General features: G+C 46.3%; 9 protein-coding genes across 9 annotated transcripts; 3 read left to right on the top strand and 6 right to left on the bottom strand. All coding sequences in view use genetic code 12, as the record gives it.

Moving 5' to 3' along the window:
• Positions 1-80: 80 nt before the first annotated feature.
• Positions 81-1319, bottom strand: AAT22 (Aat22p; the record flags this gene model as incomplete). The annotated part of the gene is made up of 1 exon (XM_029032829.2): positions 81-1319. One exon carries the CDS (start codon positions 1317-1319, stop codon positions 81-83), a length of 1239 nt encoding a protein of 412 aa, XP_028893144.2.
• A 196-nt stretch (positions 1320-1515) lies between these two features.
• CJI96_0003332 (uncharacterized protein) lies at positions 1516-3147 on the bottom strand (the record flags this gene model as incomplete). The annotated part of the gene is made up of 1 exon (XM_029032830.2): positions 1516-3147. The coding sequence occupies one exon, from the start codon at positions 3145-3147 to the stop codon at positions 1516-1518; it is 1632 nt and encodes a 543-aa protein (XP_028893145.2).
• A 354-nt stretch (positions 3148-3501) lies between these two features.
• On the bottom strand, positions 3502-4608 carry CJI96_0003331 (Nem1-Spo7 phosphatase catalytic subunit NEM1; the record flags this gene model as incomplete). Its single annotated transcript, XM_029032831.2, has 1 exon — positions 3502-4608. One exon carries the CDS (start codon positions 4606-4608, stop codon positions 3502-3504), a length of 1107 nt encoding a protein of 368 aa, XP_028893146.1.
• Positions 4609-5324: 716 nt separating this feature from the next.
• Positions 5325-7643, bottom strand: CJI96_0003330 (uncharacterized protein; the record flags this gene model as incomplete). Its single annotated transcript, XM_029032832.2, has 1 exon — positions 5325-7643. One exon carries the CDS (start codon positions 7641-7643, stop codon positions 5325-5327), a length of 2319 nt encoding a protein of 772 aa, XP_028893147.2.
• Positions 7644-9358: 1715 nt separating this feature from the next.
• Positions 9359-10846, top strand: CJI96_0003329 (RNA-directed DNA polymerase; the record flags this gene model as incomplete). The annotated part of the gene is made up of 1 exon (XM_054702123.1): positions 9359-10846. One exon carries the CDS (start codon positions 9359-9361, stop codon positions 10844-10846), a length of 1488 nt encoding a protein of 495 aa, XP_054558098.1.
• Positions 10847-12305: 1459 nt separating this feature from the next.
• On the top strand, positions 12306-13514 carry CJI96_0003328 (uncharacterized protein; the record flags this gene model as incomplete). Its single annotated transcript, XM_029032833.2, has 1 exon — positions 12306-13514. The coding sequence occupies one exon, from the start codon at positions 12306-12308 to the stop codon at positions 13512-13514; it is 1209 nt and encodes a 402-aa protein (XP_028893148.1).
• A 176-nt stretch (positions 13515-13690) lies between these two features.
• Positions 13691-14729, bottom strand: RPS6A (40S ribosomal protein eS6; the record flags this gene model as incomplete). Its single annotated transcript, XM_029032834.2, has 2 exons — positions 13691-14395; positions 14724-14729. 2 exons carry the CDS (start codon positions 14727-14729, stop codon positions 13691-13693), a joined length of 711 nt encoding a protein of 236 aa, XP_028893149.1.
• A 592-nt stretch (positions 14730-15321) lies between these two features.
• RLM1 (Rlm1p) lies at positions 15322-16785 on the bottom strand (the record flags this gene model as incomplete). The annotated part of the gene is made up of 1 exon (XM_029032835.2): positions 15322-16785. The coding sequence occupies one exon, from the start codon at positions 16783-16785 to the stop codon at positions 15322-15324; it is 1464 nt and encodes a 487-aa protein (XP_028893150.2).
• Positions 16786-19222: 2437 nt separating this feature from the next.
• Positions 19223-26056, top strand: CJI96_0003325 (uncharacterized protein; the record flags this gene model as incomplete). Its single annotated transcript, XM_029032836.2, has 1 exon — positions 19223-26056. One exon carries the CDS (start codon positions 19223-19225, stop codon positions 26054-26056), a length of 6834 nt encoding a protein of 2277 aa, XP_028893151.2.
• Positions 26057-26259: the final 203 nt, after the last annotated feature.

The following is a 26259-nucleotide window of genomic DNA, read 5'->3' as shown; positions in this document are numbered from 1 at the left end:
TCCAGGCAAATTATCACATATTTTCATTTGCTAATGTCACGATCACATCTATAGAGTGTTAGTAATAGTATGCATTATTCTTACAGATTTATACAAGTAGTTTTTGCTTCCGATGGGTACTGTCTAACAACAGTGTCAACGGCCTTGCAAAATGTATCCAAATTGGAATTGTTGAGACCAGCGACGTTGATTCTGCCGTTGGCAGTAAGGTAGATGGAGTGCTCCAGAATCAATTTTTGCACTTGCAAAGGAGTCAATCCAGTGAAGCAAAACAACCCATTTTGCTTCACCACATGGTCCCAGTTACCTGGGGTCCGCAACTTGCCGAGTTTTTCAACAATCTGGTGTCTGACATTGTTGATTCTGTTGTAAACGTCAGCCACATCCACTTTCCACTGTTGCTGCAACTGCTCGTCCGTTTGAACGAGAGTAGCCACTCTAGCACCAAAAGCAGGAGCAAACGAGATCTCGTGTCTTGCTAGAGCAGTCAATTGGGACGTCACATTAGGCACAAGCTTTCTGTCCAGAAGCACCACATGGAGACAGCCAGCTCTCTCCGAATACAAGCCCATGTTCTTGGAGAAGCTCTGGCACACCATGAACTCAAGGTTGGCCGCGTAGGCTTCTCTGATGGCCCAAGCATCCTCGTCTACAGAGCCACTACCAAAACCCTGGTAAGCAATGTCAAACACGGCGAAGATATCTTTTTCTTTGAGCAATGCTATGATTTGCAGCCATTGGTCTCTTGTGTAGTCGCACCCAGTGGGGTTGTGGCACACTGCCTGTAGAACAAAAACAGATTTGGCAGGAGCCTCTTTCAACGCTTCCAAAGTAGCATCAAAGTCAACCGCACGGGTTTTTTCGTCAAAGTATTTGTAACTGTGGAAGTTGCCCCCAACATGCTCAATCATGCCCTTGTAGTTGCCCCATGAAGGAACACCCACATAGTAGTCCTTGAGCCCCACAAAGCCGGTGAGAAAAGCAAATGCAAAATGCAACGAGCCGGAGCCGGAAATGGCCTGGAGAGACACCACGTTATCGTGGTTCTGGCCAAAAATCGTTCTCTGGCACAGCTGTCTGAACGCAGGGATGCCTGTCATGTTGGTGTAGCAGTGGCCAGGGTCTTTCGCAGCCAAAATCTGTTTTGCCTGTTTCACACAGGGAAACACATAGTGAGGGTCGCCCTCCTCCGACTTGTAGACTCCTATGCTCACATCGATTTTGTTTGGGTTGGAGTCTTTGGCCGAGATCTCCATGAGCTCGGCAATAGGGTCGGCAGGAGCGTTCTCGACGTGGGAAAAGAAAGAGCTAACTGTCATGGCGATAAGTTGTGGAGGTGGAAGACTGAAAAAAAAATTTCAGTCTGGGGCGCCCTACGTATTATAAGCACTCCGGTGCCGCATTGACGCTGCCTGAGATGTTCTTCGGAAAAGTAGCGGGTACTCGCGGCCCCGAAGCAGATTCATTTTTTTCGAGCACTGTGGTGGCCCCGACGAACAGCTCCCCAGACCAGTTTCAGTGCGACCTGAGGAACTGCTCACAGGTTTCTATGGCAGCGGAACAGGCAATCAGAGGCAGCAATTCCTCGAAAAAGTTAAGGGCGCTTGCCGCAACGAACTTGGAGTTGTTGGCCACAATGTTGCCTCCAGATTCTGGGGGCTCCTGTTGCCCAATGGCCCCACTTACCGACTCCATGAATTTGGCAAAAGGTTCGACGATCGCGCTATCCACCTGGGGTCTGTCTATAGAGGCCGCTACAAATGCCGCGGCGCTGGCGAAGAATACCGCCTGGGCTTTGAGCTGCTCGAGCAAAACATGGGCTTGCACTTGCAGCTGGTTGACGGAAAAGAGGGCGGCAAGAAGCTCACATCCAACGTCCTCTTCTATTAATAGGTGTTTTGCTTCTGGCGCTTGGAGCAAAGCGAACACCACCTCTTGGTGGCCCTCGGCGTTGGTTTCCGCATAGAGTTCCCACACTTGTTTGCACCCAAGCAAGTCCCCGCCAGCTTCTACAAAAGCGACTCGGATGAGTTTCTTCATGAACTTGAAGAGGAGATTTGCGATCTCGGGGTAGAATTGGCCATTGTCGAGCACAATTTTGTTGAGACGGGCCAACGCCGTGGAGTTGGCTGCAAGTAGGCTGCTTGTGCGCTGCAGCATGAGGTTGGTGAAGCAGTGGACACATTGGAGCTGGACCACGTCGCCAAACGGACGCTGAACGAGCAGACCTATGAACGTTTCGAGCGTCACCGTATCCTCTATAAGTTTGGTGATTTTCTGCTGATCCTTTTCACTCCTCACGCAATTACCGACGTCTATGGCGGCGGCTGCAACAGCGTAGAGATCTGCTTGGGAATCCACACACAAACGGATGCTTTTTTCCACGTTGTTCCAATTATCATAGCCAGGCAGAGAGAAGATGTTGCCGTGAGCCGCGAAAAGCGTTCTTTTTGTTCGTAGTGACTCTTCACCCTCAGGCACTTTCTCTAGAAAATGTAAAGTACTGTGGGGGTCTTGGAAGAGCGAGGCAAACTGGTCAATTGCCGTGAGCTTGTGGAAAAGCTGTGCTGAATAGAGCATAAGCTCCTCGTCGCCGGTATTGAAAGTACCGACAACTGACTTTTTGAGGCCGCTTGCCTCCTCCATGGAAATTCCACCCAAGGCCCTTTCGTGAAGTTCCGCTAGAATCTCAACGACACCAGCAACCTCTTCAACCTCGTTCTGAGCAAGAAAATTGACGAGCTGTTTTGTAAACTGCCCCAAAAATGCCGTAAACTTTGTAGAATCTTCTTCGCTGACGTTGTGGATGAATTGGCTCATGAGTATCACCACCCGCTGGCTCACCACAGGATCTTTGCCCAACAGGTCCACGGCCCAATCCCAGAACGCCTTGGTTTGTTCGCTTTCACTTGTCATGAATCTTCGATTCTCGTCATTGTCTGCAGTGTAGTTGACCAATACTCTGAGTCCCTCGGACGCTGCTTCGTTACTGAGCTTCACAAGCTCCAATGTCTGTGTAATCGAGGGACGACACGCTTCGTTTGATCTCCATTGCTCTTCACGAAGCAAGTCACCTAGCGATTTCAAAGAATTGACAAGGTCTGTCTTCACCGACAAGTTGTGGTGGATTTGTTGAAGCTCAGCCATGTTGAAGAATTCAGCAGATGGGTTCGCAGATGCCTCATGTAGCGCACTGTGAAGAGAAGAAGCTGGTAGACCTGGAATATAAGTGATCGGGGCAACACCGGGTTGTCTCTAATGGGTCTGAAGGATTCTATTTAATCGTTTGTGATTTGAAAGGCATTTCGAATTTTTGGCGGATGATTTATTTGTGCCTTTTGTAGCCACTAGGAGAACTCACACAAATAGCGAAAACTCGTGGCAGTATCTAAAAACTGACTTCGCCAGTACAAATACAATATCGAATATTGTAATTCTAGACAAAACTGAGCTACGAAAGTCTACATTACCGGTGATTTTGTTCATGAATCATTAGCTATATCATAAATTTTCAAAGAGTTTTTCTCCACTTCTCATGCCTAGGATTAACCTCACGTCTATACACATGCTCAAGCTGTAGAGCATCGGCAAGAGGTTAATCAAGTCCCGGTCGCTCTGGTCGTTGATCCAGCCCTCGATCATCACAGCGTTGTGCTCGTGCAAAGCATAGCTGATGGGCGAGTTGTCCAATATTATCACGTTCTTGAGGTCGTCGTGAGGAAAAAACTTCGACAAGTCCTTGATGTACCCGACTCCCAGCCTGTATGTGCAATCGTTACGGTAGTACCTTTTTGTGAACACTTTGCCCTGAGCCTCATGCTGAGGACCCTGCGCTTTCTTGTGATCTATCAAGTCCATTTCCAACCAGTCAATGATTGGATCAGCGTACTCTTGCACGCTTGCCGTGAAAATTTGAAGCTCGTACCACTTGCTCAACTCCTTGAGAAAAAAATCACAGTACGGGCGCTTGTAGACGTAGTACAATGTCGACACATTGTTCACTTTGAGCTCTATCATATGACACTGTCCACCCGATCCACCGAGCGACCTGGGCGCTCCTCGAGAAAGCGAATGAATGAGTGTTTCGTCTAGATCTAATATAAGCACCTTCTTCCGTTTTCTTTTGTCGGGATTTCGAGAGAGGGGAAAAAGTCTAGGTGGTGGTGGTATGAGGTACTTCGACAGGGAGTTTGGGGACTTGATGTGGTTTGAAATGATGCGCTCTTTCTTGAGCAACTCTATCTTCTCACGCTGTTCTTCTGGATTTGGAGCCGAGCTGCTGCTGAGAATTCGGGGGTATTCTTCCTCAAAAAAGTATGTGAAGGGGAATGTTATTAGTAGCCAAAGGAGCATGAGGGGTCTCCAGAGCAAGTTCTGCGGGATAAACACCAAAACCAGCCACAATTGTCGAAGAAACGAAGACTTCTGCGACTTGGGACTTGGATGCGATGGCTCTTCCATTTCGTTAATCTCTGGATCCGCAGGGACCTCGATTTCAGCCTCGTCATTGAACATTTTCTCATTGTGAGCCTGATCCTTGCCAACAGCCTCTAGCGGAGGCAGGTAAAACGGCTCAAAAGATGCTACTAACTTCTTGATGGAATTCATCACTGAAACATGACTTTGGGTTCGTGCTATGCAAAGGTGGATGTGTGTTGTGGGAGGAAGAGGTGAAGGGGAATGATTCTTGAGCTAAATGTCCCACCACGGATGTAGCGATTTCGCAGTGTGTATAAAGGTGACAGAGTGGGTAAGTGGGGAGGAGCAGCAAGTGGGAGTGACGATTGCCGAAGATGGGAGGAAAACGTCCAAAGGTAAGCAAAGTAGAAAGAAGAAGTGGTTGTTTCAACAATCGTTGGCGTTCCCAACCCAAGAAATGGTGCCGTGTGGGGGGTTACTTCTTTTATTGGGTACCAATCGAGTAAAGTGCGTCTTTTTTATCGCTTGCAGGCATAGAGAGCGACAGCACTAAACGACTGCCGGCGCAGCCCATGCGGTGGGCACTTGGTCACGTGCAGGGCCTCTGGTTTCACCGCCAGGCCAGACTAGTCTCTGAGCAACTGTCGCTCACCCATGTGGCATGCTTCCACGTTTGTGTCACCGAGAACGTTGAGGGTGGAGATTTCGTGAAAAATTAGCTATTTTTGTCGACCTTCAACCAAAACGCCTTTCCTCTGATTTCTCCGGTGGAGTTTCCCCAGACTTTCTTTTTTAGCCCAACAATACTAACGGTTGGGATGCTTCTCATACAGGTCTTTGGGTTCTCCCGCGTAGAACCCATTTTTTTTTTTGGCAGCAATTCGTGACGCTTACCGAGATGCTCGCTAAAACCCGCCTATAATATCGGGATCGGAGTGTTGATCGTATTCTCCATCCTCGTCGTTCGGAAGGTCGGCGATAGTATTGTTGATGAAACGTTGGAAAACTGCTGTGATGGACGTTCCGTCAACATCTCTTTTTCCTAGTAGCGATTTGGTGAGTCGCCGAAGATTGACAATGTTGCCTGAATTACCCTCTGGCCCCTCTTCATGCTCGTCCAAATCTTCTCCTCCGCTAATGAAGTCTTCGTCGTATTCCGTGTTACAGTCTGTCGTTTGCTCGTCAATGATGAAATTGCTGCTAAGGTTTGTTTGCATGAGCCGCATCGTAGCGATTCGGTCATTGTCGCCATCCAGGTCCTCTTCCGCAGATGCCTGGTCACTCTCCTCCTCAGGCTTGATGAGCTTGAGTTGATTGGTGTTGTAGCTCTGGCAATATTTACATTTGAGCCCTAACACATGGTATGCACAGCTGCTCTTACCTTTGCAATCGTTACAGCTGATGATACACCTCCACATGTTGTAAGGAGGGGGAAGTGGCAGCTGGCGGATCTCTTGATCGAGAATTCGGAACTGCGTCTCCACATTCACCACAGTTTTCTTGCACACGGGACACTTATAGGAGTGTTTCACCATCTCATCGTAGCAAGCCTGGTGAATCAGGTGGCCGCATTTCATAAATACAACTTTGCTGACACTTGTAAATAAGTACTCGTTGCAAATGGGACAATTACAGTGCGTGGTATTCGTGACGCACTTGTGGTGTTCTTTCAAATCAATACTCAAGCAAATGTTGCATACATCGCAGTGGAAATAGTCTTTGCCTAATCCGACGCCAAGCCGACAAATCCCACATTTATCACAGTGGTAGATATCCTTGTTGGGATCGTTGTCGTAGAGAATGCACTTGCTGCAGAAATGATTGGCCAATTCGGCATCACAATTGACACAGTAGCTTGTCTCAGGCACCTGAGGAGCATTGCATTTCATGCAAAGAATATGCTTGACAGCGTTTCGCTGAAGTTTATGATCGGTCACTTCTTGATCATGGCAAAATCTGCAAGGATACCACTTGAGACACGTTGGACACTCAAGCTTGCAATTTCTTTGGTAATGAGGACACCCCAATATTCCCTGTTCTTCATCATAATATGAAGGGAGTGTATCCTCTCTTGTGAGCACCACTTCATCTTCGTCAACATCGTCCATATCCTCATCAGCGAACTCTTCGTCCTTCAGGGGCTCAGGCTGGTCTCGCTTCAATTCTTGTTTGACATCTTTCTCCTCAGGCAAATGAAGACCGGCCAGATTTTTCAAAGAGAAGCCTGGTTTTTCTGGGAGCTTCTCGTTGATATACTTGTAATAATTGCCCATCATGAGTCTTGTGACCAACTTATTTTTGGACCGCTGACTAAGGTTTGCGAGATTTTGGATTTTCTGGATTTTTTGTCTCAATAGATCCTCTTTGTAAAAGTCATCAATGGAATCTAAATGCGTGAGTGCTCTGGCTTCCTCAGGCGTGAGCTCTTCCATAAAATCGAGATCGCTTCCCGTCTGTGTTCCGTCATCCGAGAGAACACTACCAGCACGTCTCAACAACCTGTTGGCTTTTTGCTTTTGTCTTTCACGGCGCGTTCTATGAGTTGGATCGAGGAGACCATCTATTTCTTCTCCATCGGGTGGAACAAGCTGAGTAAGAAGCGGCTGCTCACGATTTACGATTTCTCCCACACCTTCGGGTTCGAAGCCCTTCTCCACCTCTTTTTCAAGCTCTTCATCCACCGGAAGAGTGATAACTTCGTGGATGAGGTCTGTAAGAGGCTGTAGTCTATCGATTGCTGCCTGAAGCGATTGGCCCCCTTTCAAATCCTGAAGGAATCTGTTCATCTGTATCTTTGTGGCCACTGCAGTCTTCACAGAATTGAGAAGCTTAGGGTCTTCTTCCTCCCCGCCAGAACCCCCATTTTTGTTCCTCAAGGTGTTCATATACTGCGAGACGTACTTGGAGACGTCTGAAAGGTCAAAGTAGGGGAGATCAAACGACGGGAGTTGCGGCAAATTGCCCATCGAGGGGAACCCGGAAAAGTTCGGTAGATTATCCTTGGACAAATTAAACGGCCACGACGGCATCGTTAGGCGGCCGATCTGGTCCAACTCGCCCGTAATGCCATCCACGTCTGATGAGCTGGAGGAGGACTCATACCCAGATTTCTCGGGAGGTTTGTGGGTGCTTTGGGAGCTACTTCTTCTTTTCCTGACAGGCACAGCGTCACCGGCGCTTTGTCGGTGGTTGCTTGACGCCAGTCTGTCCAGAAGGTGAATCATCGTAGCTTTTCACTTCCTTGATAACTTTGGACCGAGTGATAGCCGGGGCTAAGTATAATGTGGGTCACGTGTAGATATCGTCAAAGTTGGGAAGTACAATGCTAACGGACCAATGAACTAGTAGCTGCTGAAGTAACTTACAATCTCTCAATTGCAAAAATGAAGAGTTCAGTCCGTCAAACAGAGTAAACTGACCAGAAAAACTGCAAAAAATATTGACACCCACGAGGTTCGAACTCGTGCCTCCGAAGAGACCAGGAATGTATGGTAAGGTGACCTTACCCTGGCGCCTTAGACCACTCGGCCAGAGTGCCAATTGATGTGAGATAAGTCAAACTGATTAAATATATCGTGGAGCATGTAGTTTTAGATTTCAGGAAAGAATATCAAAATAGAGTTGATTTAAGTTATTAGGAGAAGCTGTAGCTGAAATAGAGGGATATTAAGCCAGAAATTGGGGTACGGAACCCCACAGTATGGCCTGCCAACGAAAGCTGCGCAAAGACTCGCCAAAGCTTCCACCCCCGCTTTGAAGCCTACCGTAAGACTGGGACGTACTGATAGCAGGTCAGTACTGCCAACTAGGCGATCGGAAAGGCTAGCAAAACTCAAGCGAAATATGCATAGGCCCCGGAGGAAGCCCAGCTGACTGTCTCGCTTACCACACAGCTGCCTATACAACCTTTCCCTGGAATCCGGTGATTCAACGATGAGGGAGATCATAGATAACCTTGAAAGGAATACCGGCAAGCCAATCTTCAAGCAAGAATCAATGATTGAAGACCAAATAATACATCGGACAACCCTCGTTACAAAGACGGGGTGCAACACAAGAAACAATCTTAAAACTTGGCTCTTTAACATACAGAAGACCAGAGATTTAGCTACAGTAGCCCAAACAGGGGCTCACTTTGATATTCTTCTCCAAGAATTCAAGGCCACACGAACTAACATTGAAGTCATGCATGATTATGCCAGATCCTTGGACCTAACCTTCTATTCTACCCCTCAAGAACAGAGAAGGTGAACATGACGGGCATCTTGATAAAAAGTCGAGTATCCGTGTCCTAGGCTCATACGAACTTGGTTCATATTCACTATATTCAGACCGAGCAACAGACATCAGAATTGAGACGGTTACGGGTGATCACCTCTCGTTCAGAACCTATACCTTCCCACATCTGATAAACAGTTACAAGCCGAAATCATCCGAGAAACTCAGCCAACTTTCGCCACTTGAAGGACCAACATCCTACCCTTCAACTTTTCTATGGAGGTGACCTCAATCATTCTATTGACGACAACACTCTTCCGAAAGGACAGTGCGATTGGCAATAAATGAACTTGATAATGTCAGTGGAACGGAGGACGTTGCTAAGTGGGACCGCAGAATTTCCAAACATCCTACCAACGTATCCTACCAAAACTGCCGCAGAATTGATCGGTTTCACGCTCCCAGGAATTGGCGACAGAGAGCTCGCTGCTATAAAACGTATAGACATCCGGTCATAACCACATCACATTTCGTTATTATTCTATCCTTAGTTCTAGACAACCAGTCTAGAGTACACGTGGGGAAAAGGCGATTTGTATTCCCCCTTCGGCGTATCCTCCTTCCTTACGCCAACAAAGCATTTCGGAAGATCCCCACAAGCCTTCTGATTAGTGAAGCAATATTCCTTATCACGAGTGAGGGACTTGATTACATCAAGTTCATGGGCACGCTACGTCGTATGCATCCAAGACTTGCTGCCAAGATGATCTCGGACGGTCGTCACATCCTGAAAGGGGAATATCAGGATCAGGCCACCAAGGCCTTCTTTCAACATAAACGGCAAGACCCGACAATATATCAAAAAGTTACCAATGCAGCTACTGGCACTGAAGCGGACGACACCCTTGGTATGCTTGAAGTGGCCACAGAATACTACCGTGACCTCTACAAGGCACCCCCGCAAGTGCCAGATTCAGACCTCCAACAATATCTAAGCCCTGTTACTAGCCAACTCAATGATTTCGAACGGGCGACACTCAACCGTCCTTTCACAAAGGAGGAGCTCTTAATAGCGGTCAAAGGTATGGAAAAATCCGCAGCCCCCGGAGCTGACGGAGTACAACTCCCAGTCATCGAATATTTATGGGAATCACTAGGTCCAATACTCACAAGGGAAGCTAATAACATCATGCGGACCGGAAACCTTCCGCAGAATTTCAAGAAAGTACTCATCACCCTCATACCAAAACGAGGCAAAGAGGGTGACACGGACATTGCAAATTTGAGGCCCATATCATTGACAAACACCACACTCAAGATAGTGTCAAGCGCAGCGTGCAGAAGACTTCAAAAGGTGCTTGACAAACTCATTGGTCCCAACCAGCGAGGATTCATCAAGGGACGTTTTATCACTCACAACACGATGGAATTCTTCACTATGGTTCGACTTTTGAAAGAACGTAAAGATCGGGATCGCCCTTCCTACTATCAGGCGATCTTGATGGCGGACTTTACGAAAGCGTTCGATAGGATCTCGCATCAATATATTAATGCTACCCTAGAAAAAATGGAATTGGGGACAAAAATGACAGGCTTACTCATGCTGATACTCAAAGGGCAGTTCGGCCAGATAGTCATGAACAATTGTGGAGGGGATTACTTTCCCTTAGATTGTGGGACCCGTCAGGGAAACCCGCTATCACCACTTTTGTTCAACATCGCTCTAGAACCCTTTTTGTTACACCTTAAGATATTGGAAGGAGTCAAACTAAGTTACGGTGACATCAGTCTAGGACAGATGCAATATCATGCGTTCGCGGACGATGTAAACATATATTTACTGAATCTTCTGGACTACCAGAAAACGGCTCGTTGTATTAAAGATTTTGAACGAGTCAGCAATAGCTTGGTCAGTCAGTCAAAATCAAAACTAATTGGATTCTACAATGGTTACTCGCGCAAAGAACAAGACATTCTCCCCTATCCCCAATCATACATTGGGAGAGAAGACACACAATACTTAGGCATCCGTCTTAAAGGGGTGGACTGGCTGAGATTCATCAAAAACCTCCCCTTTATGACACACAAGCAAGGGTACAGGGGCCTCGACACCATCAACAAAGCCCTCGGTACTAACATGTTCGTTAGCTCCAAAACTGTTTACAAGGACCTTGTCCAATGTATGACAGCCAAGGAGCTCAAAAGATAGACGTCAGCATTCAACGAATGTTCCAAGGCATTAGCGCAGACAAGTTATACGCCAGGCCGAAAAAGGGGGATTCGAGTCATTGAGCTCAAGGTACAACTACAGGGACACAGAGCCAAAGTATTAGCCAGGACCCTTGGGGATGATCAACTGGTATGTCAAATACATGAGAGCAAAGATGCTCCACCATGTGGTGAAGATCTTTCATCAGAACCCTCGGGCAAATATAAGAAATAGTCAGGGCTTGGATTGGGCTGACTTTCTTTTCGAGACCAATGGCAGATACTTCGAGAACCTAGAATGGACATTCACGCCAAACGAAATACACTACATTAACGCTTGAAACAGTTGGTAAAGGAAGTCGAATAACCCACCCTTATACAATTGCTTCCAGGGCTCGCATAGAGGATGTGTCAGCCATATTAAGTCTACGGGGCATACCATCGGACTCAGAAAGAAAAATGTTAAGAACGGGGATTTTCAAATCCCAAAGTAAGCAAAGGCAGAGAAGAAACCGCCTATTATGCCGGGAAGATTTCAGAAATATGCCCGAAGCAAGGCCCATTAAAAATGGGACAAGTTCTGGAAAGCCCTATATAGGGAAGAATGGATCAAACGCAACGAGCTAGGGGCAATTCATCTCTTTAATATTGGGTCATACGTGCCACAACATGACGAGCGGCCATCAAGAGCCGCAAAATGCTTATTGTGTTTGAAGGAAGTTACTTTGGATGTTTTTCTTCAGCACATCTACAATGAATGTGCGATATCGCAATATTGGTGGAACCACCTAGGGTTTCCGCGAGCGATGAATCTTAGGGAAATGTTAGCTCCTGAGGATACCTCGTTCGACAACTTGAGGAAACTTAATTGGTTCGTAAAAATCGTCAGAATCACCTACAAAGGGCGACGACAGCTGGGCAACGAGGGAGTGACCCTCCCAGAGCTCCTGAATCGAGCTTTGAGGTCGGCGATGCGACGAGTTACTCCAATGGGTCAATAAACGCACACTTAATGACGAGTGGAAATTCATAGAATAGTCACGGCTGAAGTTCAGAGGGGATCATTCGCACCGCACGGTAATGGATTGACACTAGTTGAGGATATTAGGGGTTTTGTTTTCTATAATGATATAGTTTTCGAGTTAGAATGGAAGTGGCAACACTGAAATCCTAACGCTCCTCTAATACATGAAGTCTATAAAAAAAAAGCTCGAGATCATCAATATATGGTATACTATTCACTGATATAATCACTTTAATATCTAACAACCTAATCAGTGCAGATATAGAGTTTATCAATCAGAATTATCATTATTTGTGTCTTCAAAATAGGCTAGCTTTAACTCAACACGTTATGTTCAAGTCTCACCGTTTGCAACCAAAGCGCCAGACCTACATATAACAAATGCATCTAGATTGCATCTAGATAGAGCTCATCCAGCTACTACAACTTCCTAATCATGTCTATTCCACCACTCCAAATACGAGATACTATAGACAAAACGGTAGAATACGTTCTAAAGAACGGAAAGAGCTTCGAAGAGAGACTTCTCAAAAACAATACCGACGACAAATTCTCCTTCATCAACTCAGATAGCCCGTACCATGAATACTACAAGGCTCAACTCACAGAAAAGAATAACACAAAAGACGAGCCCAAAGAGAAGAAGGAAGACGAGAATCCACTTGAAAAACCAGATGAGCTACTATTTCTCATAGATCTTCCTCCCATTCTGGCTTACGATCTCGATGTGATGAAGCTCACTGCTTTATATGTAGCGTGCAACACATCCAGACACGCAGACGCCCTTTTCAAGTATATGGAGAGCCGAGGAGATAGAAGCCAATTTGCATTTTTGAAGAGGTCACACCTGCTTCATCCCTTGTTCATGAAGTTGGTGAAACAATATAAAGCGGTGGTAGACCTAGTCGAGAATCCTGAGGAAAACCAAGACTCGAAGAAACTCCAGGAGGCGTTAGCAGAAGAAAATACGAACTTGTTCCAAAAAGCATACAATCGTGCTGTATATGAGCAAAAACATAAAATAAAGAAGAAAACTGAAGAAACTGAACGGAAAAACAAGCAGCTCCACTACGCATCCATTGACTGGCAGAACTTTACCTTTGTTGCCAAAGTCAACTTTGATGCGGTGGATGAAGTGTCAGAGCTTGCAGTGCCATTGATGAGAGAAGATATCGTTTATCGATCTTTGCAAAGTAGGGCTAAGGAAATAGAGGTACCCACTGCTCAACCAAGAAAATTACCATCCATTGAGGCTGAGGAAGAGAATAAAGAGGTTGAAGAGACCAAAAAAGATGATGCAATAACCCCGGAGACTAAGCAGCATAAAGTACCCAAGGGAATGAAAATCAAAGCTGCTGGAGAGTCTAGACTTAAAAAGAAGAAAATGGAGTCGAAACGGACAATCAAATGTCCTATCACAGGTAAACAGATTCCCGAGGCGGAATTCGACACCCACTTGCGGGTGCTTCTCCGAGACCCACGTTACCAGGAGCAGCGTAATAATTTCATGAAGAAGAATTTCACTTACGAGTCCAATTTGACCACTGACCAGGTTTACGAGAACATCAAAAGACTCGTGAAAAAACGCAATTTATCTGAGGAAGAGGAAGAACAACAGGAGAGGAAAAAAATTGACGTGAAATAGACTTCTCGAGGAGCTGAAGATATCAGTATGGGTAATGAGATAATTTGTTATGTGAGTGTAGACTACAATCAATTCGAACAAGGTGATATTTATAGATACCAATTAATAGTACGGTGGTGTGGGGGTGAACGAAGCCTTAGAGTTACAAATCAAGACAGACAAAGGCAACAAGTTGCTTAAGCCTTCAAAGAGGAGGCTCTTCTCTTCTTGATCTCGGCTCTCTCAGCCTTACGCTCGTGCAAACGCTGAGCCAACAACTGAGCGTACTCAGCGGCGGCGTCTCTCTGCTGTCTAGCATTGTTGATCTTCTTGGCCTTCAAAGCTCTCTTTCTCTGCAAAGTCTGAGGAGTGACCAATCTCTGGATCTTTGGAGCCTTGGAGTAGGTCTTGCCGTTCTTCTCGATGGTTCTTCTGACGACGTAGTCTCTCACATCGTCCTCCTTGGACAAACCAAAGAACTTTCTGATGTGGTTGGCTCTCTTAGGACCCAATCTCTTTGGGGTGGTGGTGTCGGTCAAACCCTCAATGTGGGTCTCACCCTGCTTGACGATGGCAAGGGCAATGACAGACAAGTCCTGGTTGACAATGCAGCCTCTCACGGACTTTCTCTTTCTCTCACCCGATCTTCTTGGTCTGTAACAAGAGTGGCCCTCAGACAACAACAATCTCACTCTGGTTGGGTGCAACACACCCTGCTTCATGGGGAAACCCTGCTTGTCGTTACCACCGGTGATCTTGAAAACGTAGCCCTTGAACTCGTCGCTAACGCTCTCACCTTCAACCTCCTGGCCCATACGCTTGTCATAGAAAGCACGCAACTTGTGCTCGTCATCAATGTCGATACTCTTCTGGGTACCGTTGGCTGGGTAGGAAATGTTTAACTGGGGGTTAGTATACATAGTTCGATGAGGAGGGAAAGCGAAAAGACAAGTCGAAAAACGACAACGATGAATTAATGCAACAGGAAGGATAGGGAATTTGTTATTAAGATGGGAAGATGGACGATTCAATATCTTCTTTACTTTGTCCCACTGGGCTTCAACTCTCACGTTCTTGATCCTAGGAGGACATACTCGATATTTTCATTCAACACATGGATTCAGCGATTTCACGTAATTTTCTTTACAGCACTTGTTGTCTTCACCCTTTCTGACTTGTCTGAACTGAATAACTGCTTGGTTTCAGCAGTTATCACGACGACCGACATACCTTCATGTTGAACTTGTTAGCCTAGATGGAGATGGGAAGAAAAATTTTTAGGCGAGCCTTTTGAAAATTGATTTTTTTTTTTCCCACACTCAGTGAGGGTACTCTGTGGATAGTGAGGGAACAAAAGGATTGTATGCAGGCGGAACCAAAGGTCTAAGGTCACATGATCATTTGGCGGGAAGACCCTTAGGGCTGGAGCCCTTGAATCACATTTGGAAGCGGCGCCGGCGGTGAAGGTTGAAGATGAAGCTGGAGGGCAAATGGTTTACGATGCCTTTGTAGTTGATGATATTTAAGCTCTGAAGAAAAAAACTATGCAATTTTGATTTTGTTGGAAAAGGGTGTTAATGGGGTGGAATTTGGGTGTTGACATGTACACAGAAATGGCTGCAAATTGAGTAACAGATGATCGTCTGGAGGTGAGACAAACTAAAAGGTTTTAATCAAAAGCAGGACAAAGCAGATCATGACTCCTCATCGGATAATTATCCCGCTACTATCGTACTCTACACAGTTGACATCACTATCGTCACATTAATATACAAATCTCTCATTAAATACAATCGTGAGCAGCTCTCATGGCTGCGGCATCACCTGGTTATTTTCTATAGTTAAACAGGTTCCCCATATAAATCTCCAGATTCTGCGGCAGAGTGTTGGCGGTGCTTTGTTGCGCTGCCGGCTGCGGTGGCTGGGGCCCTTGTGTGGTTTGCGTGTTCAGCGGGACCCCTTCTCCCTCTCTCAGAGCGCCGTTCCCCGTGCCGCCGCTATTTGCCAGCAGAAGAGATCCCCGTGCATTCATAAACATCGGGTTTCCTGTCATTGGAGTCTGCCCACTACCTGAGGGAACCATGCTGACAAAATAGTGGGGCATATTGGCCGGGAACGACGTCATCCCCAGGGGCCAGTCCTGAGGTGGGTACAAGTTTGAAGGAGAGGGAAATATGTCATTGACGTATCGAGACGGAAGTGCTGACATCGGCGTTTGTTCTGGATTGGCGAATTGGCCTGGAAAAGTATGTTTGAATTTCTGTGAGTCGTCATTGTCAGCGCCTTGCTGAGTATTCTGCTGTGACCCATCCTCGTTATTACTGCTGTTATTGCCATTATTGTTGTTGTGGTTATTGTTGCTGTTATTGGTGCTGTTGTTGTTGTGATCTGGGTGAACGGTAGCGCTGGGTTGGCCCATATATGCCTGATTGAAGACCTGGTTTAGCACTGGTGTAGGTAGAATGGCAGGTTGGTACTGACCAGGCGAGGCCTGTGGGAGGGAGGAGAAGAAAGGAACGCCAGCGTTTCTCGGAAGCTGAGGCGCCACTGCGCTTGATGGACTCAGCGTCTGGGATTTGCTTACTGTAGGCACGGGAAGCTGAGGGGTGTTTTTATTTGGCTGATTGCCCTTCAACTTCATGAAATTATCGAACCTGCTTGGGAGAGGAGGCTGGCCCGGATGGGTAGATTCACTGACGTTGTCTTTTTTCACCTCAGTAGTGTCCAAAGCAGTAATTGTCTTTGCCGAGTCGTTGCTTGAATTTTTAGCATCAGAGGGGATCTGGACCCTGAGCACCGGCCTTTGCAGCTGCAGTGGTTTCAGCTCCAGCGCTTTCGCCTTCGAGGGCTGTTTGCTGTACATAGACGACGGCGTCGAATGTGTCAGCAGGTGTTTCTGTCTCTTTGGCTCAGGACTGTTTGAGTCGTAGTAGGAGTCAGCATCGTCCACAGGTACATCGTGAAGGTCATCCTTCGGCAGTGCCACAAACAGCAGCAGCAGCAGCAATTTATCACTCAAATGATGTTTTTTCTTGTATTTGCCGTAATTCTCCGGCAGCTTCAGCTCGTGTGGTTTCAGCCGCTTGTAGCACTCGATGATCTCCGGGGTATCGACCGACGCAAACTCGTAGATCTTGTTGTTGTTGCCCACTATGATCACGGCCAAGTCCACCTGGCAAAGCACGGCCAATTCGTGTGCTTTTTTGAACAAACCAGCTTTTCTCTTGACAAATGTCACCGTTCTGTTACGGTCGTCCGTCAAGGGCTCAATGGCGATCTTTCTTCTGCCCATGGATGATCGTGTGGAGATTGAGTAAAGATGAAGTAATTGATCTGATGGAAGGGGTGAATTAGCTTAGATCAGACGTATACGCTGCTTAAACTTTGGTGAAGCGATTGGGTGCAAATGGTGGGAGCTGCCCAGAGGAGAGTGGATTATAAATAGAAACGAAAACATGCGATGGAAGCTTAAGTGAGAAGTAGAATGCGCTACAGGAAAGTGTGCGCATCAAGGGCCAGGGGATGAAAAGCACTATAGAGGCCGAGCAAGATGACTTTATGGGGATTATAGAGTTTTAGAGATGACGGAATCTTGAAAGATTCACTGAGAAGATTTTTTTTTTCTTCTATTTGTTACACTTCTCCATCTTGCTATTAGTAATACCTGGCCCATCAGGACCCCGAGGCTGCACTGGCTGCAAAGGGGATCATACATCGTTTAAGGATAAAAATTATACGTAGGGCAATGGGGAAGAGTGACAATTTGAAAGAAGAACTTGATTTAGAATGCTATGATAAAGCTTTATGGTTGGCTTGTTGTCTTTCACTGCTCTGGAACCCAACTCTGTGATCCAGCTGCAGGTCAATCTTGAACATCTGGGTCTCATAACGGACACATCTTCAGGAGTGAGTTTTTCACTGATCCTGTTGTTCATGTACTTTTCGTCTCTCCCCGTTTTTTTCCATCCAAGCAGCGTCCGTGCTGATCCCATTGTCTGAATGAGAAGTTTATTTCGAGTACTTTTTGACTCAACAGGAGGATTTTTCTTCAATATATAAGGCAAAGAGAGTTCAAAAGTATTCAAAGGAGCAATAGTTAAGCAATTGAGGATAATGCCATATTACTGGTGGCAGTTTTGCCGCTAAGGATCCCAAGTGCTCGAGTGCTCCTAGATGAGGATGACATTAGCACGACAATGTCGTCGTTACCTCAGCAGGGGTCGAGTCAGAATGGCCATCAACCTTTTTATTGATATAAAAAAAACTGAAATACCTTCCAGTGGTAAGGCGTTTCCGGTAATGGCTTTCCTGATCTTGTATGTTGCCTGTGTGTGGATATGTGTTGGGAAAGTTATTCTATGGTCTTGACCAAGCGACGACATTTTTGCAACCACTTCGCAAGGGCCGCCAAAAGGCGGAAGGTTTGTCAGAAGTGTTGATGAAATTCAAACGGACATGGGATTCCTTGAGCTCAGGAAATAAATCTCTCCGATAACCATATTGTTCATGTATTGATAAGGGTCTTCGAGGACCCTCCGAAGCAATCTTCAGGTGACCCCAGCAGAGCTTTTCTATAAACTGACTCATCATTTAAGAGAGCTGTATCGAGTTTTTCATGGCTAATCTGAACAAAGAAGAGTCACCTTTTGAATGGAATCTCAAGTGACACACTGAAGTGACTGCGCAACCTTCATCACAATGTTCTTGCGAATGACATACTCTCAGCCGGTGGATACATCCCAGAAGAAGATGTATCAAGTTTAGCAAGGGAAGGCTGTTCTTCAAATATCTCTATTGCCCTTCACGGTATACTTGGCTTCACCTTCATACAGTATACCGATTCGAAGTACCTCTCTCGAGTAGCTACAACTTTCATCACTATCCAATAAAATAACATCTTAAATAATAACTTTTCGAAGGGCAGCCGAATAGTGCTTCACTCACTCTGGCTCGTAGTGCCTTACTGGTAGGGCATTGAAATCATGCAATTTAGTGCAGTTTTATGGAGTACTCGGAGCTTTGCTCACCGGTTCCATTACCTTTTCTAAGTAAGAGACCAACAAAAAAAAAAAAAAGAAAAACAAGAAAAACACTTGAACAAGGAAATTTAAAAGGAATATTGAACCAGTATCACATAATCTTCTCACTTACTCTTCGCATTCAATCTCTCATTGTATTGGTTGACTGCAATTTGCAACTCTCCTCGGAGTTGGCGGCATTGTGATAAAATGGTTGCGAAATTTTCTCACCACAGGTAGAAAGGACATTTGCGATGTACCTTGAATCCACAAAAAAAGTAAAAATAATTGAGAAAAATATAATAGAAGAATTAGGTTCGTTGAAATGCACACTCAGCTCAGTCTTCAAATAAAAATACTATCCTTGAAGAAATCTATAATCCATATGATCTCTTGTTCTCCTAAAATTCTTTTGCACCACTTTCAAATCACATCTCTCTCTGGCTCACGATAGCCAGTTCCAGAGATCCCGTAACGTCACAAATACCCATAACACTTTTCATTTGAGTATTCCTTCGTCTTTTACCACGTCTGCTGGTCCACTTTCCCTGGGCCACCCAACACGTACTGCACACAGGGGCCAAGCTGCCACGCCAGTCGTTGACTTTCCTCGCTTGAAGCCAACTATATACAACAAATCAGCCTGATACACCAAAAAAGTCAACCACCCCTCTGGGTTAACAACGATAACCAACTTTCTTTCCCTTCACTATGAGCTCAAGAAGAAGAGTCAACAGAGCAAGAGGGCAAGGCGCTCGTGCAAACCGGCCCGCGGTTGATTTGGACGCTTTGGCCAGTACTGTTGTACCTAGTACCGATGGTTCTCAAAGCGACCTACAACCCCTAGACGAGTCCACGCCTGCGCCTCCTCCAAGACGCGCTAGACCCTCCGGACAGGCGCCTCCGTCTCTGGCTGCATTAGCTGCCACAGATGGAGCAATTGGTACTACTGCAGAGGAGTCAGTTTCATGCCCTCCACCACGTCGCGGGGCCAAGCGAGTTCCAGTTCCAGTGAACAATGTGGCGGGCACTGAGGCAGAAGCTTTCAATGAGCAAAAGCACGGTGAACAGAAGCTAGAACAAACGGTGGGCCTAAAGGAGGGTACACGGGAACAGGAGGCTTCTTCAGTGCCACCCCTCGATACAGCAAATACTGAGCACCAAAATCAACAGCAGTACCCTTCGGAGCACCACAAGACGTCACTGCAGAATCAGCATCAGCCGTCGTTTGGCGGAGAGAGCCTGGATACCCAGCCATTTCAGCAGCAAATTCAACAGGAGCATCAACCTCGGCAGCAGCACCACATGGCCAATTCTCATGGCTCGTTGCCATTGCCTAACAGAACGAACATGTCTTGGGACGAAGAGGATAATCAAGAGGAGGATGCCGGGGCGTGGGACGCCTACACTAACATAGAACTAGAAGAGAGCCAACAGCTCGGTGAAGCTGGACATCCAGACGACCATCAACGTGACCTTGAAACTGAGCAAGCCATTCACGATAATGATGAAAACCAGGGTCATGAACATTCTCATCAAAACCGTGACTTTGCAGAAGAAGATGGACAAGGTGCAATTCATCACAACGAGCCGGATGTTGATCCTGAGCAGCAATTTTGGGATCGAAAGGAAGCACAAAATGATGTAGAAGAAAGCCAATACTGGAATCATCAACATCAACAGACGCAAGTCGACGACTACAATGAAGATGATTTTTGGAACCAAAATCAGCAAACGCAAACGGATGCACATCCCGAGGAAGCCGAGAACACCCATGCCCAAAATTCGAACGAGCGAGATCCTTGGGATGCAGAGGTGAATATTGAAAACGATGCTTGGGATCAACATGTGGATATTGAGGGCGCGTCACAGGATGCATGGAGAAACGATGAAGGGCTCGAGAGCTTACAGGATTATGATCATCCTCCAGATCAAAATCTTGATGCTGAAGAGGCATTACAAACCGATTCTTGGGATCAGCAAGTTCCTGATGTTGAGATTCAAACTCATCAAGCAGACGTCCAGATAGATAATCAAAACTTGGAAGATCTGAATCAGCCCCTAGAACAGCATTTTACACAAGAACATCATCATCGCTCAGAATATGAGAGCCACGAGCCCGACTCGGCAAACTGGCACGACCAGGAAGCGGGTCAAACATATGAACCAGAACACAGCGATGTTCAAAATGCCAAGGAGCCCAATCAATATGCCACCCAATATTCATACAACGCGAACTTCGAACACCAAATTGATCAACCATCTGAGGAAAAGTTTTGGGAAGAGCGGGAACATGATAATGAGCAAAAATATAATAATGAGCAGAATTATGATAGTGAGCAGAATTATGATAATGAGCGGAATTATGATAATGGACAGAGGTATGATGATGAGCAGGAGCATGGCAATGAACAGTATTCTCAACAGCCTCATATCGAAGAAAGCGGTCTAGACGATATGTTGGACGATGACGAGCTATTGGATGAAGATGAGGCTAATACTCCAGATTATCCCCATCTTGAGAATCTCGACATCCAGGCTGCCAATGACACCGTTATACATCATGCAAACAACGAAGTACACGCAGTTGACGAGAGCGACAAGCTGAGAGCTTTGGAAATGTTGGATCTAGACGAGGACTTACTTTTAGATGAAGAATTCCTTGAAGAGGAGGACCAAGTGTCTGTCCAGCCACAAGCTCCCGAACATCCTACATTCTATTCAAACAGGCATCCACCTACGAATCATCGCCCTAATACCCACACTGCGCAATCGAAGTATACTCCGTCATCAAAATACAACCCAGTTCCAAGCTCCGACGCGTCCATTGCATCTCGAGAGCAACCCCAGACATCTGGTCCTATCACGGCGTTGAAACCTACCGTAGGCAATTTCATTCCTACTGAGACAAAATCTCAGCCGGGCTCCTCCGTGCCATTGAAAATAAGCAGGGAACAAGATCAAGTCAAGGAGAAACTTAATGAAGCGAAGAAGAAAAATGATGCGTACGACTTCCCAAGTGATCTAATTAAGGCACCTGCAAAGCCAGCTAGAGCTACAGCAAAACCTACGGGTACCATTTCTTCTGCCTCGTCTAGGTATGAACCTCCATCAAAATCGAATGCTTCTGCAACTCTCGAAAGCACTCATGCTGCTTCATCACCAAGTCAGTCGAACACTTCCATGAACTCTCAGGCCCCTCCACCAGCTCAAAAGTTTTTTGAGGACTTGCCAGTCAATGCTGTGAAGCCTCCTACAAGAGCAAGAGCAGCACAAACTCCTCATAATCCTACTGTAAATCCAGCACAGATCACTAGTCCCGTGATGTCACAAACAATACCCAATAAGTTGGCCACGCCGAAAAATCCGTACGCTACCTTACAAACAAAGAACCCTCTGCTTGTTGCTCAACCTCAACAACCTGTCACAACAAGCGCGCCGACTGGTCAGAAATATCAGCCTCAATCCTTGCTTCAACCGGGCATGTCGCCCCAGCCTCCAAACTCGACAATGGCTCGACCACCGGTTGGTTATGCACCACAGGCCAAGGGCCAAATAGTTGGTTTACCTCAACCATCAGGTCCACCCATGATGCAGCAACATGCGCTGGCTGCTCAGCCTTTTCCCAATGCGGGATACAGGTCCGATCAGGCTCAAAATGCACCAAGAGTGAGTATAAACACATCTGTACAAGGACGCTCCGAAAAGACATCAATTACAAGCCCCTACGTGCCAGATGAAGGTCCGTATGGCCCTAATGTTAGAGGTCACTCAAGAACAAGTTCAATCATTGGAGGAAATGCCAAAGACGGTAATCCATATGTCCCACTCAATGGACCTCCACCTGTTGGCACGCAAGCAAAAGCCGCCCCATTTCCTGGTCAACTGAGAGGGAGAGGGGGATCTATGAACAGAAGCCATAGAACTCTGTCAGTATCTAAGGTGCAAAACCCTCAAGCATTGTTGGAGAGACAATTTCCCGTCTTCCTGTGGAGCCACTCTCTGAATACCGCATATTTGATACCACAAGTTCCTTTTAGCTCTTATGACCCTGTGATTAGAACAATTAAAGTGGGAAACCTTTCAGATGTTACCAAGCAATCCAAACTCTATTGCGATTTTCCTGGACCTCTAACAAAAACCAAGGCTAAGAAGAAAGAGTTGGAGGCATGGTTGCAAAAAATTATCGCTGCAATGGAAACCGAGAATCCAGTATCCGAGGAAATTATTCTTGCGAAGGTTCTCAGGTTGCTTGTTAGCTTTGATGGAGACTTCGGTAATAAAGCATTGCATTTGGAGGTTGCAAAAGTACTTACACCTAATGTGGACTATTCACAGGAGGCAACCGCGATGAGTATTGCAGCCGGAGGTCAAGCAATTTCAGCCAACGCATACAAGTTGGACAACCTGGGAATCAATCAAGTTTGGAATTTGATTCAAACCGGAAAAACGGAAGATGCGTTGACTCTCGCATTATCAAAAGGAGATTGGGCACTTGGTTTCATTATTGCTTCTTCCATGGGTCAAGAGACATTCGCTAAGGTTGCGTCCGATTATGCGAGACGTTGTTTCCCATTTCAAAAAGGTCCAGGTATCAAGGTGCAGCATTTGATGCCTGTGATGATGAAACTTTTTGCAGGTAACTCAGCAGGAGTAATCAGCGACTTTGAGAATGTACCAAGTGAAGGTGAATTTGCAAAGGCTCACTACAGAGAAATCATTGCAGCTGCAATTATCAATAATTGTGGTTCAGAATTTTTGGTGGACTTTGGAAAGTTCTTATCACATTGCGCCATGAATATTGCCAGCGAGCTTTGTTTTATAATTGGCGGTTTTGTGATGACTCCAACACCTTTTAACAATGGGGCGACGTTCCAAGCAGTGGGAGCAAGCACTCCGACATCGGTGTACACTGAAGTTTACGAGTACATCTTGCAAACATCACCTGTGACAAGCAACATGCTTCCACCAACAGGATTGCCTCACTTGCTTCAATTTAAGTTAAAACGCGCTCAAACTTTAGCTGACTATGGATTTTTTGTCGAGTCACGCAAGTATTGTGATTACTTGGGTGGTGCTTTCAAGAGTCTTGGGAAGTCCCCGTACTTACATCCAGGCATGACCCATGAATTCCAGCAGTTGCTCATCAGGTTATCAAACTCTGGTACTACTGATTCTAGCTGGCTCGGGGGAATTCTGAGCAAGGTAAATCTAGATAAGATGTGGGGCAGATTGGACAAAATCATTGGCGGCGAAGAATCTGTTACAAAGGCTCAGGATACCAGCCTATTCCGCAATTTTAGCCCCTCCATCTCTCGCAATGCTTCTGCAATTGACGTCTCTCAAATGGTTTCAAATGGATACCTGTCACGTCCGGACTTAAACAGAAGCGCTTCTCTTGCATCGGCACCCGCTGGTCACTCCGATTTCAGCCCTGTTCAGCCACAACCTCGTGGACACTCACTGAGGTACACCCCCGGCGTGCCAAGCGGTGCAATGAAGGGCCCCCCATCGTTACCAGGCGTATCGAGTCATCAACCCCCTGGACAGCCAAGCTTAAAACCTCATTCATCTGTCCAGAAATACCACCCAAATAGTGAATCCCGCACCAGCGTCAATGGTTTAGAACCAAGCCCAGTTCCTGACGAACAGAAACTGTTGAAGCAGGCGTCGTCCGCGTCTTCTCGTCCGCCCCCATCTCGTTACAACGCTCAACGTCCTGGTGTCACATCAGCGGATCATGGTGTCCCGCATAAGTACTCATCTCATAACAACGAGCGCAGATCTTTTGAGCAGGAGGAAAAATTCGACTTGCCAGAACTCAAAGAAGACAAGGAGCCTCCAGTGATGCAAAACTCACCACGTGGCCTAGAGAAGGGTCACTTTAGAACCTCTCTGTTGCAAAGTGACTTCCTGGACGTTCCCGACAACGAGCCACACGTCCCGTCGACCATCAAAGAGAATTCCAAGCAGTCGACTGAAGCACACGAAGTTAGGGATATGGAGCCCAACGAACCGGAAAGCGCAAAGCAGAGTAAATCGCTAACGAAAGACAGTGATGAAAAACATGTCCCACCCCCTCCAGTCTCATCAAGGAAGGCATACACTCAGAGAGTGAACCCTTACGCACCAGGCGGCCAATCTTCCAAACCGCCTAAAGTTACTTCCAACAAATATGCTCCGAGCGCTACTTCTAGCGAAACCAAACGAGCAAAGAATTATGCACCAGTCTCATCTTCAACGAAATACATCCCAAGTAGCGAAGCAAACGATGATGATGCGACCCAACAGCCCTCACAGCAAAATGAACTTATGGAGAAGTCTACAACAAAGTTTGCTCCCAAGGATGATCCAGATTATAATGGGGCTTCAACTGGTTCCTCTAATGACAACAAGGATGAAAAAGCTGCAGACTTGGAGAAATCTGACATGACCGCCAAGAAGTCAGATTTCCAAGCCAAAGATAGAAGTGGGGACCAATTTAAACCGTCTGGACCCCCTGTCCAATCTGGACCCCCTAGAAGAAAAAACCCCTATGCACCAAACAACAGGTATACACCAGGCAAAGAAGCACCAGACAATGAAGTGCCAGACAATGTATCGCCAGATAATGAGACATCAAAGCAGCCAAAAGAAGGCAAAGGCCCTAGTCACGACTCAAGAAAAAATCTGGTCGTCAATGCAAACATCGATGTAACTGTTGACTACGGAGTGGAAGAAAGCATAGAGGTATCGGACACGTCTAGACCGCAAATTCAGAACAAAATCTTGCTGCCAACTGGGAGAACTGATTATGCGAACCCATTTTCAAATGAGAGAGGAGTTGAAGGAGGGCTTGACGATTTCCCAATCCCGGGGTCACCTGAATACACCACTCGAGCCAATTCTGTCATCGGAAACAATGGTCTTTTCTCCAGCAAATTATCGCAATCTCAACAGTCAGTAATGTATCAACAGTATGAAGTGAAGGATGATACTGTTCACGATTACGTTCCGGTGCCTGAGGATGACGATGACGAGGAAGACAAAAAACTGAAGAAAAAAGAAGAGCAGAAGAAGAACGAAGAAGAAAGAAAAAAGGCAGAAGATGAACAAAAGAATGTAAATAAGAAGGACTGGTTGAGCAGATTCAGAGGTCAAAGAAATGACGACAAGCCCAAGCCTGTGAAGGCCAAGATGGGTGTGCCCAACGCATTTGAGTACAGTGAGGAGCACAAGCGGTGGATTGACACGAGAAGACCTCTCGAAGAGCAGCTCAAGGAGTCTGCACCACCACCGCCGCCCACGAAGAAGAAGGTTGGAGGGACGCCTCAAGCTCCTCAGGTTGCGCCATCACAAACGCCATCTGGCAGTGAATCGACGCCTGATGCATCAGGAGCACCACGGGCCCCAAGTGGTCGGCCAGGCAGAGCAGCAAGAAGGGTGCAGGCTAAAGGAGACTTGGCTAACGCTGGGTTGGACGATCTTTTGTCTTTAAGCAGTGGCGTACCCAGCGGAGGTCGCAAGCCCAAGCGGAGATATGTGAATGTAATGGAGCAGAAGTAGGCAAGGAAATGCGAAACGAATGAAATTGAACGGATTTATCCAAGTCATTAAATAGAAAAATGCATACGAAACAAAATGAAATCAGAACGCAATTAAAAACTGAATTCAACCTAGTCAGCCTTAAGCAGCTTGTGAATCACTCAATGATGTGTAACAGATATTAAGATTAATTTCTTTCACTAACATGTTCAATTTGATGCAAA

The sequence above is a fragment of the Candidozyma auris genome, chromosome 3 (genome assembly GCF_003013715.1).
Source record: "Candidozyma auris chromosome 3, complete sequence".
Taxonomy (NCBI): Eukaryota; Fungi; Ascomycota; class Pichiomycetes; order Serinales; family Metschnikowiaceae; genus Candidozyma; species Candidozyma auris.
Note: the sequence above shows the minus strand (reverse complement) of the source record. Positions and strands in the feature narration are given on the sequence as shown.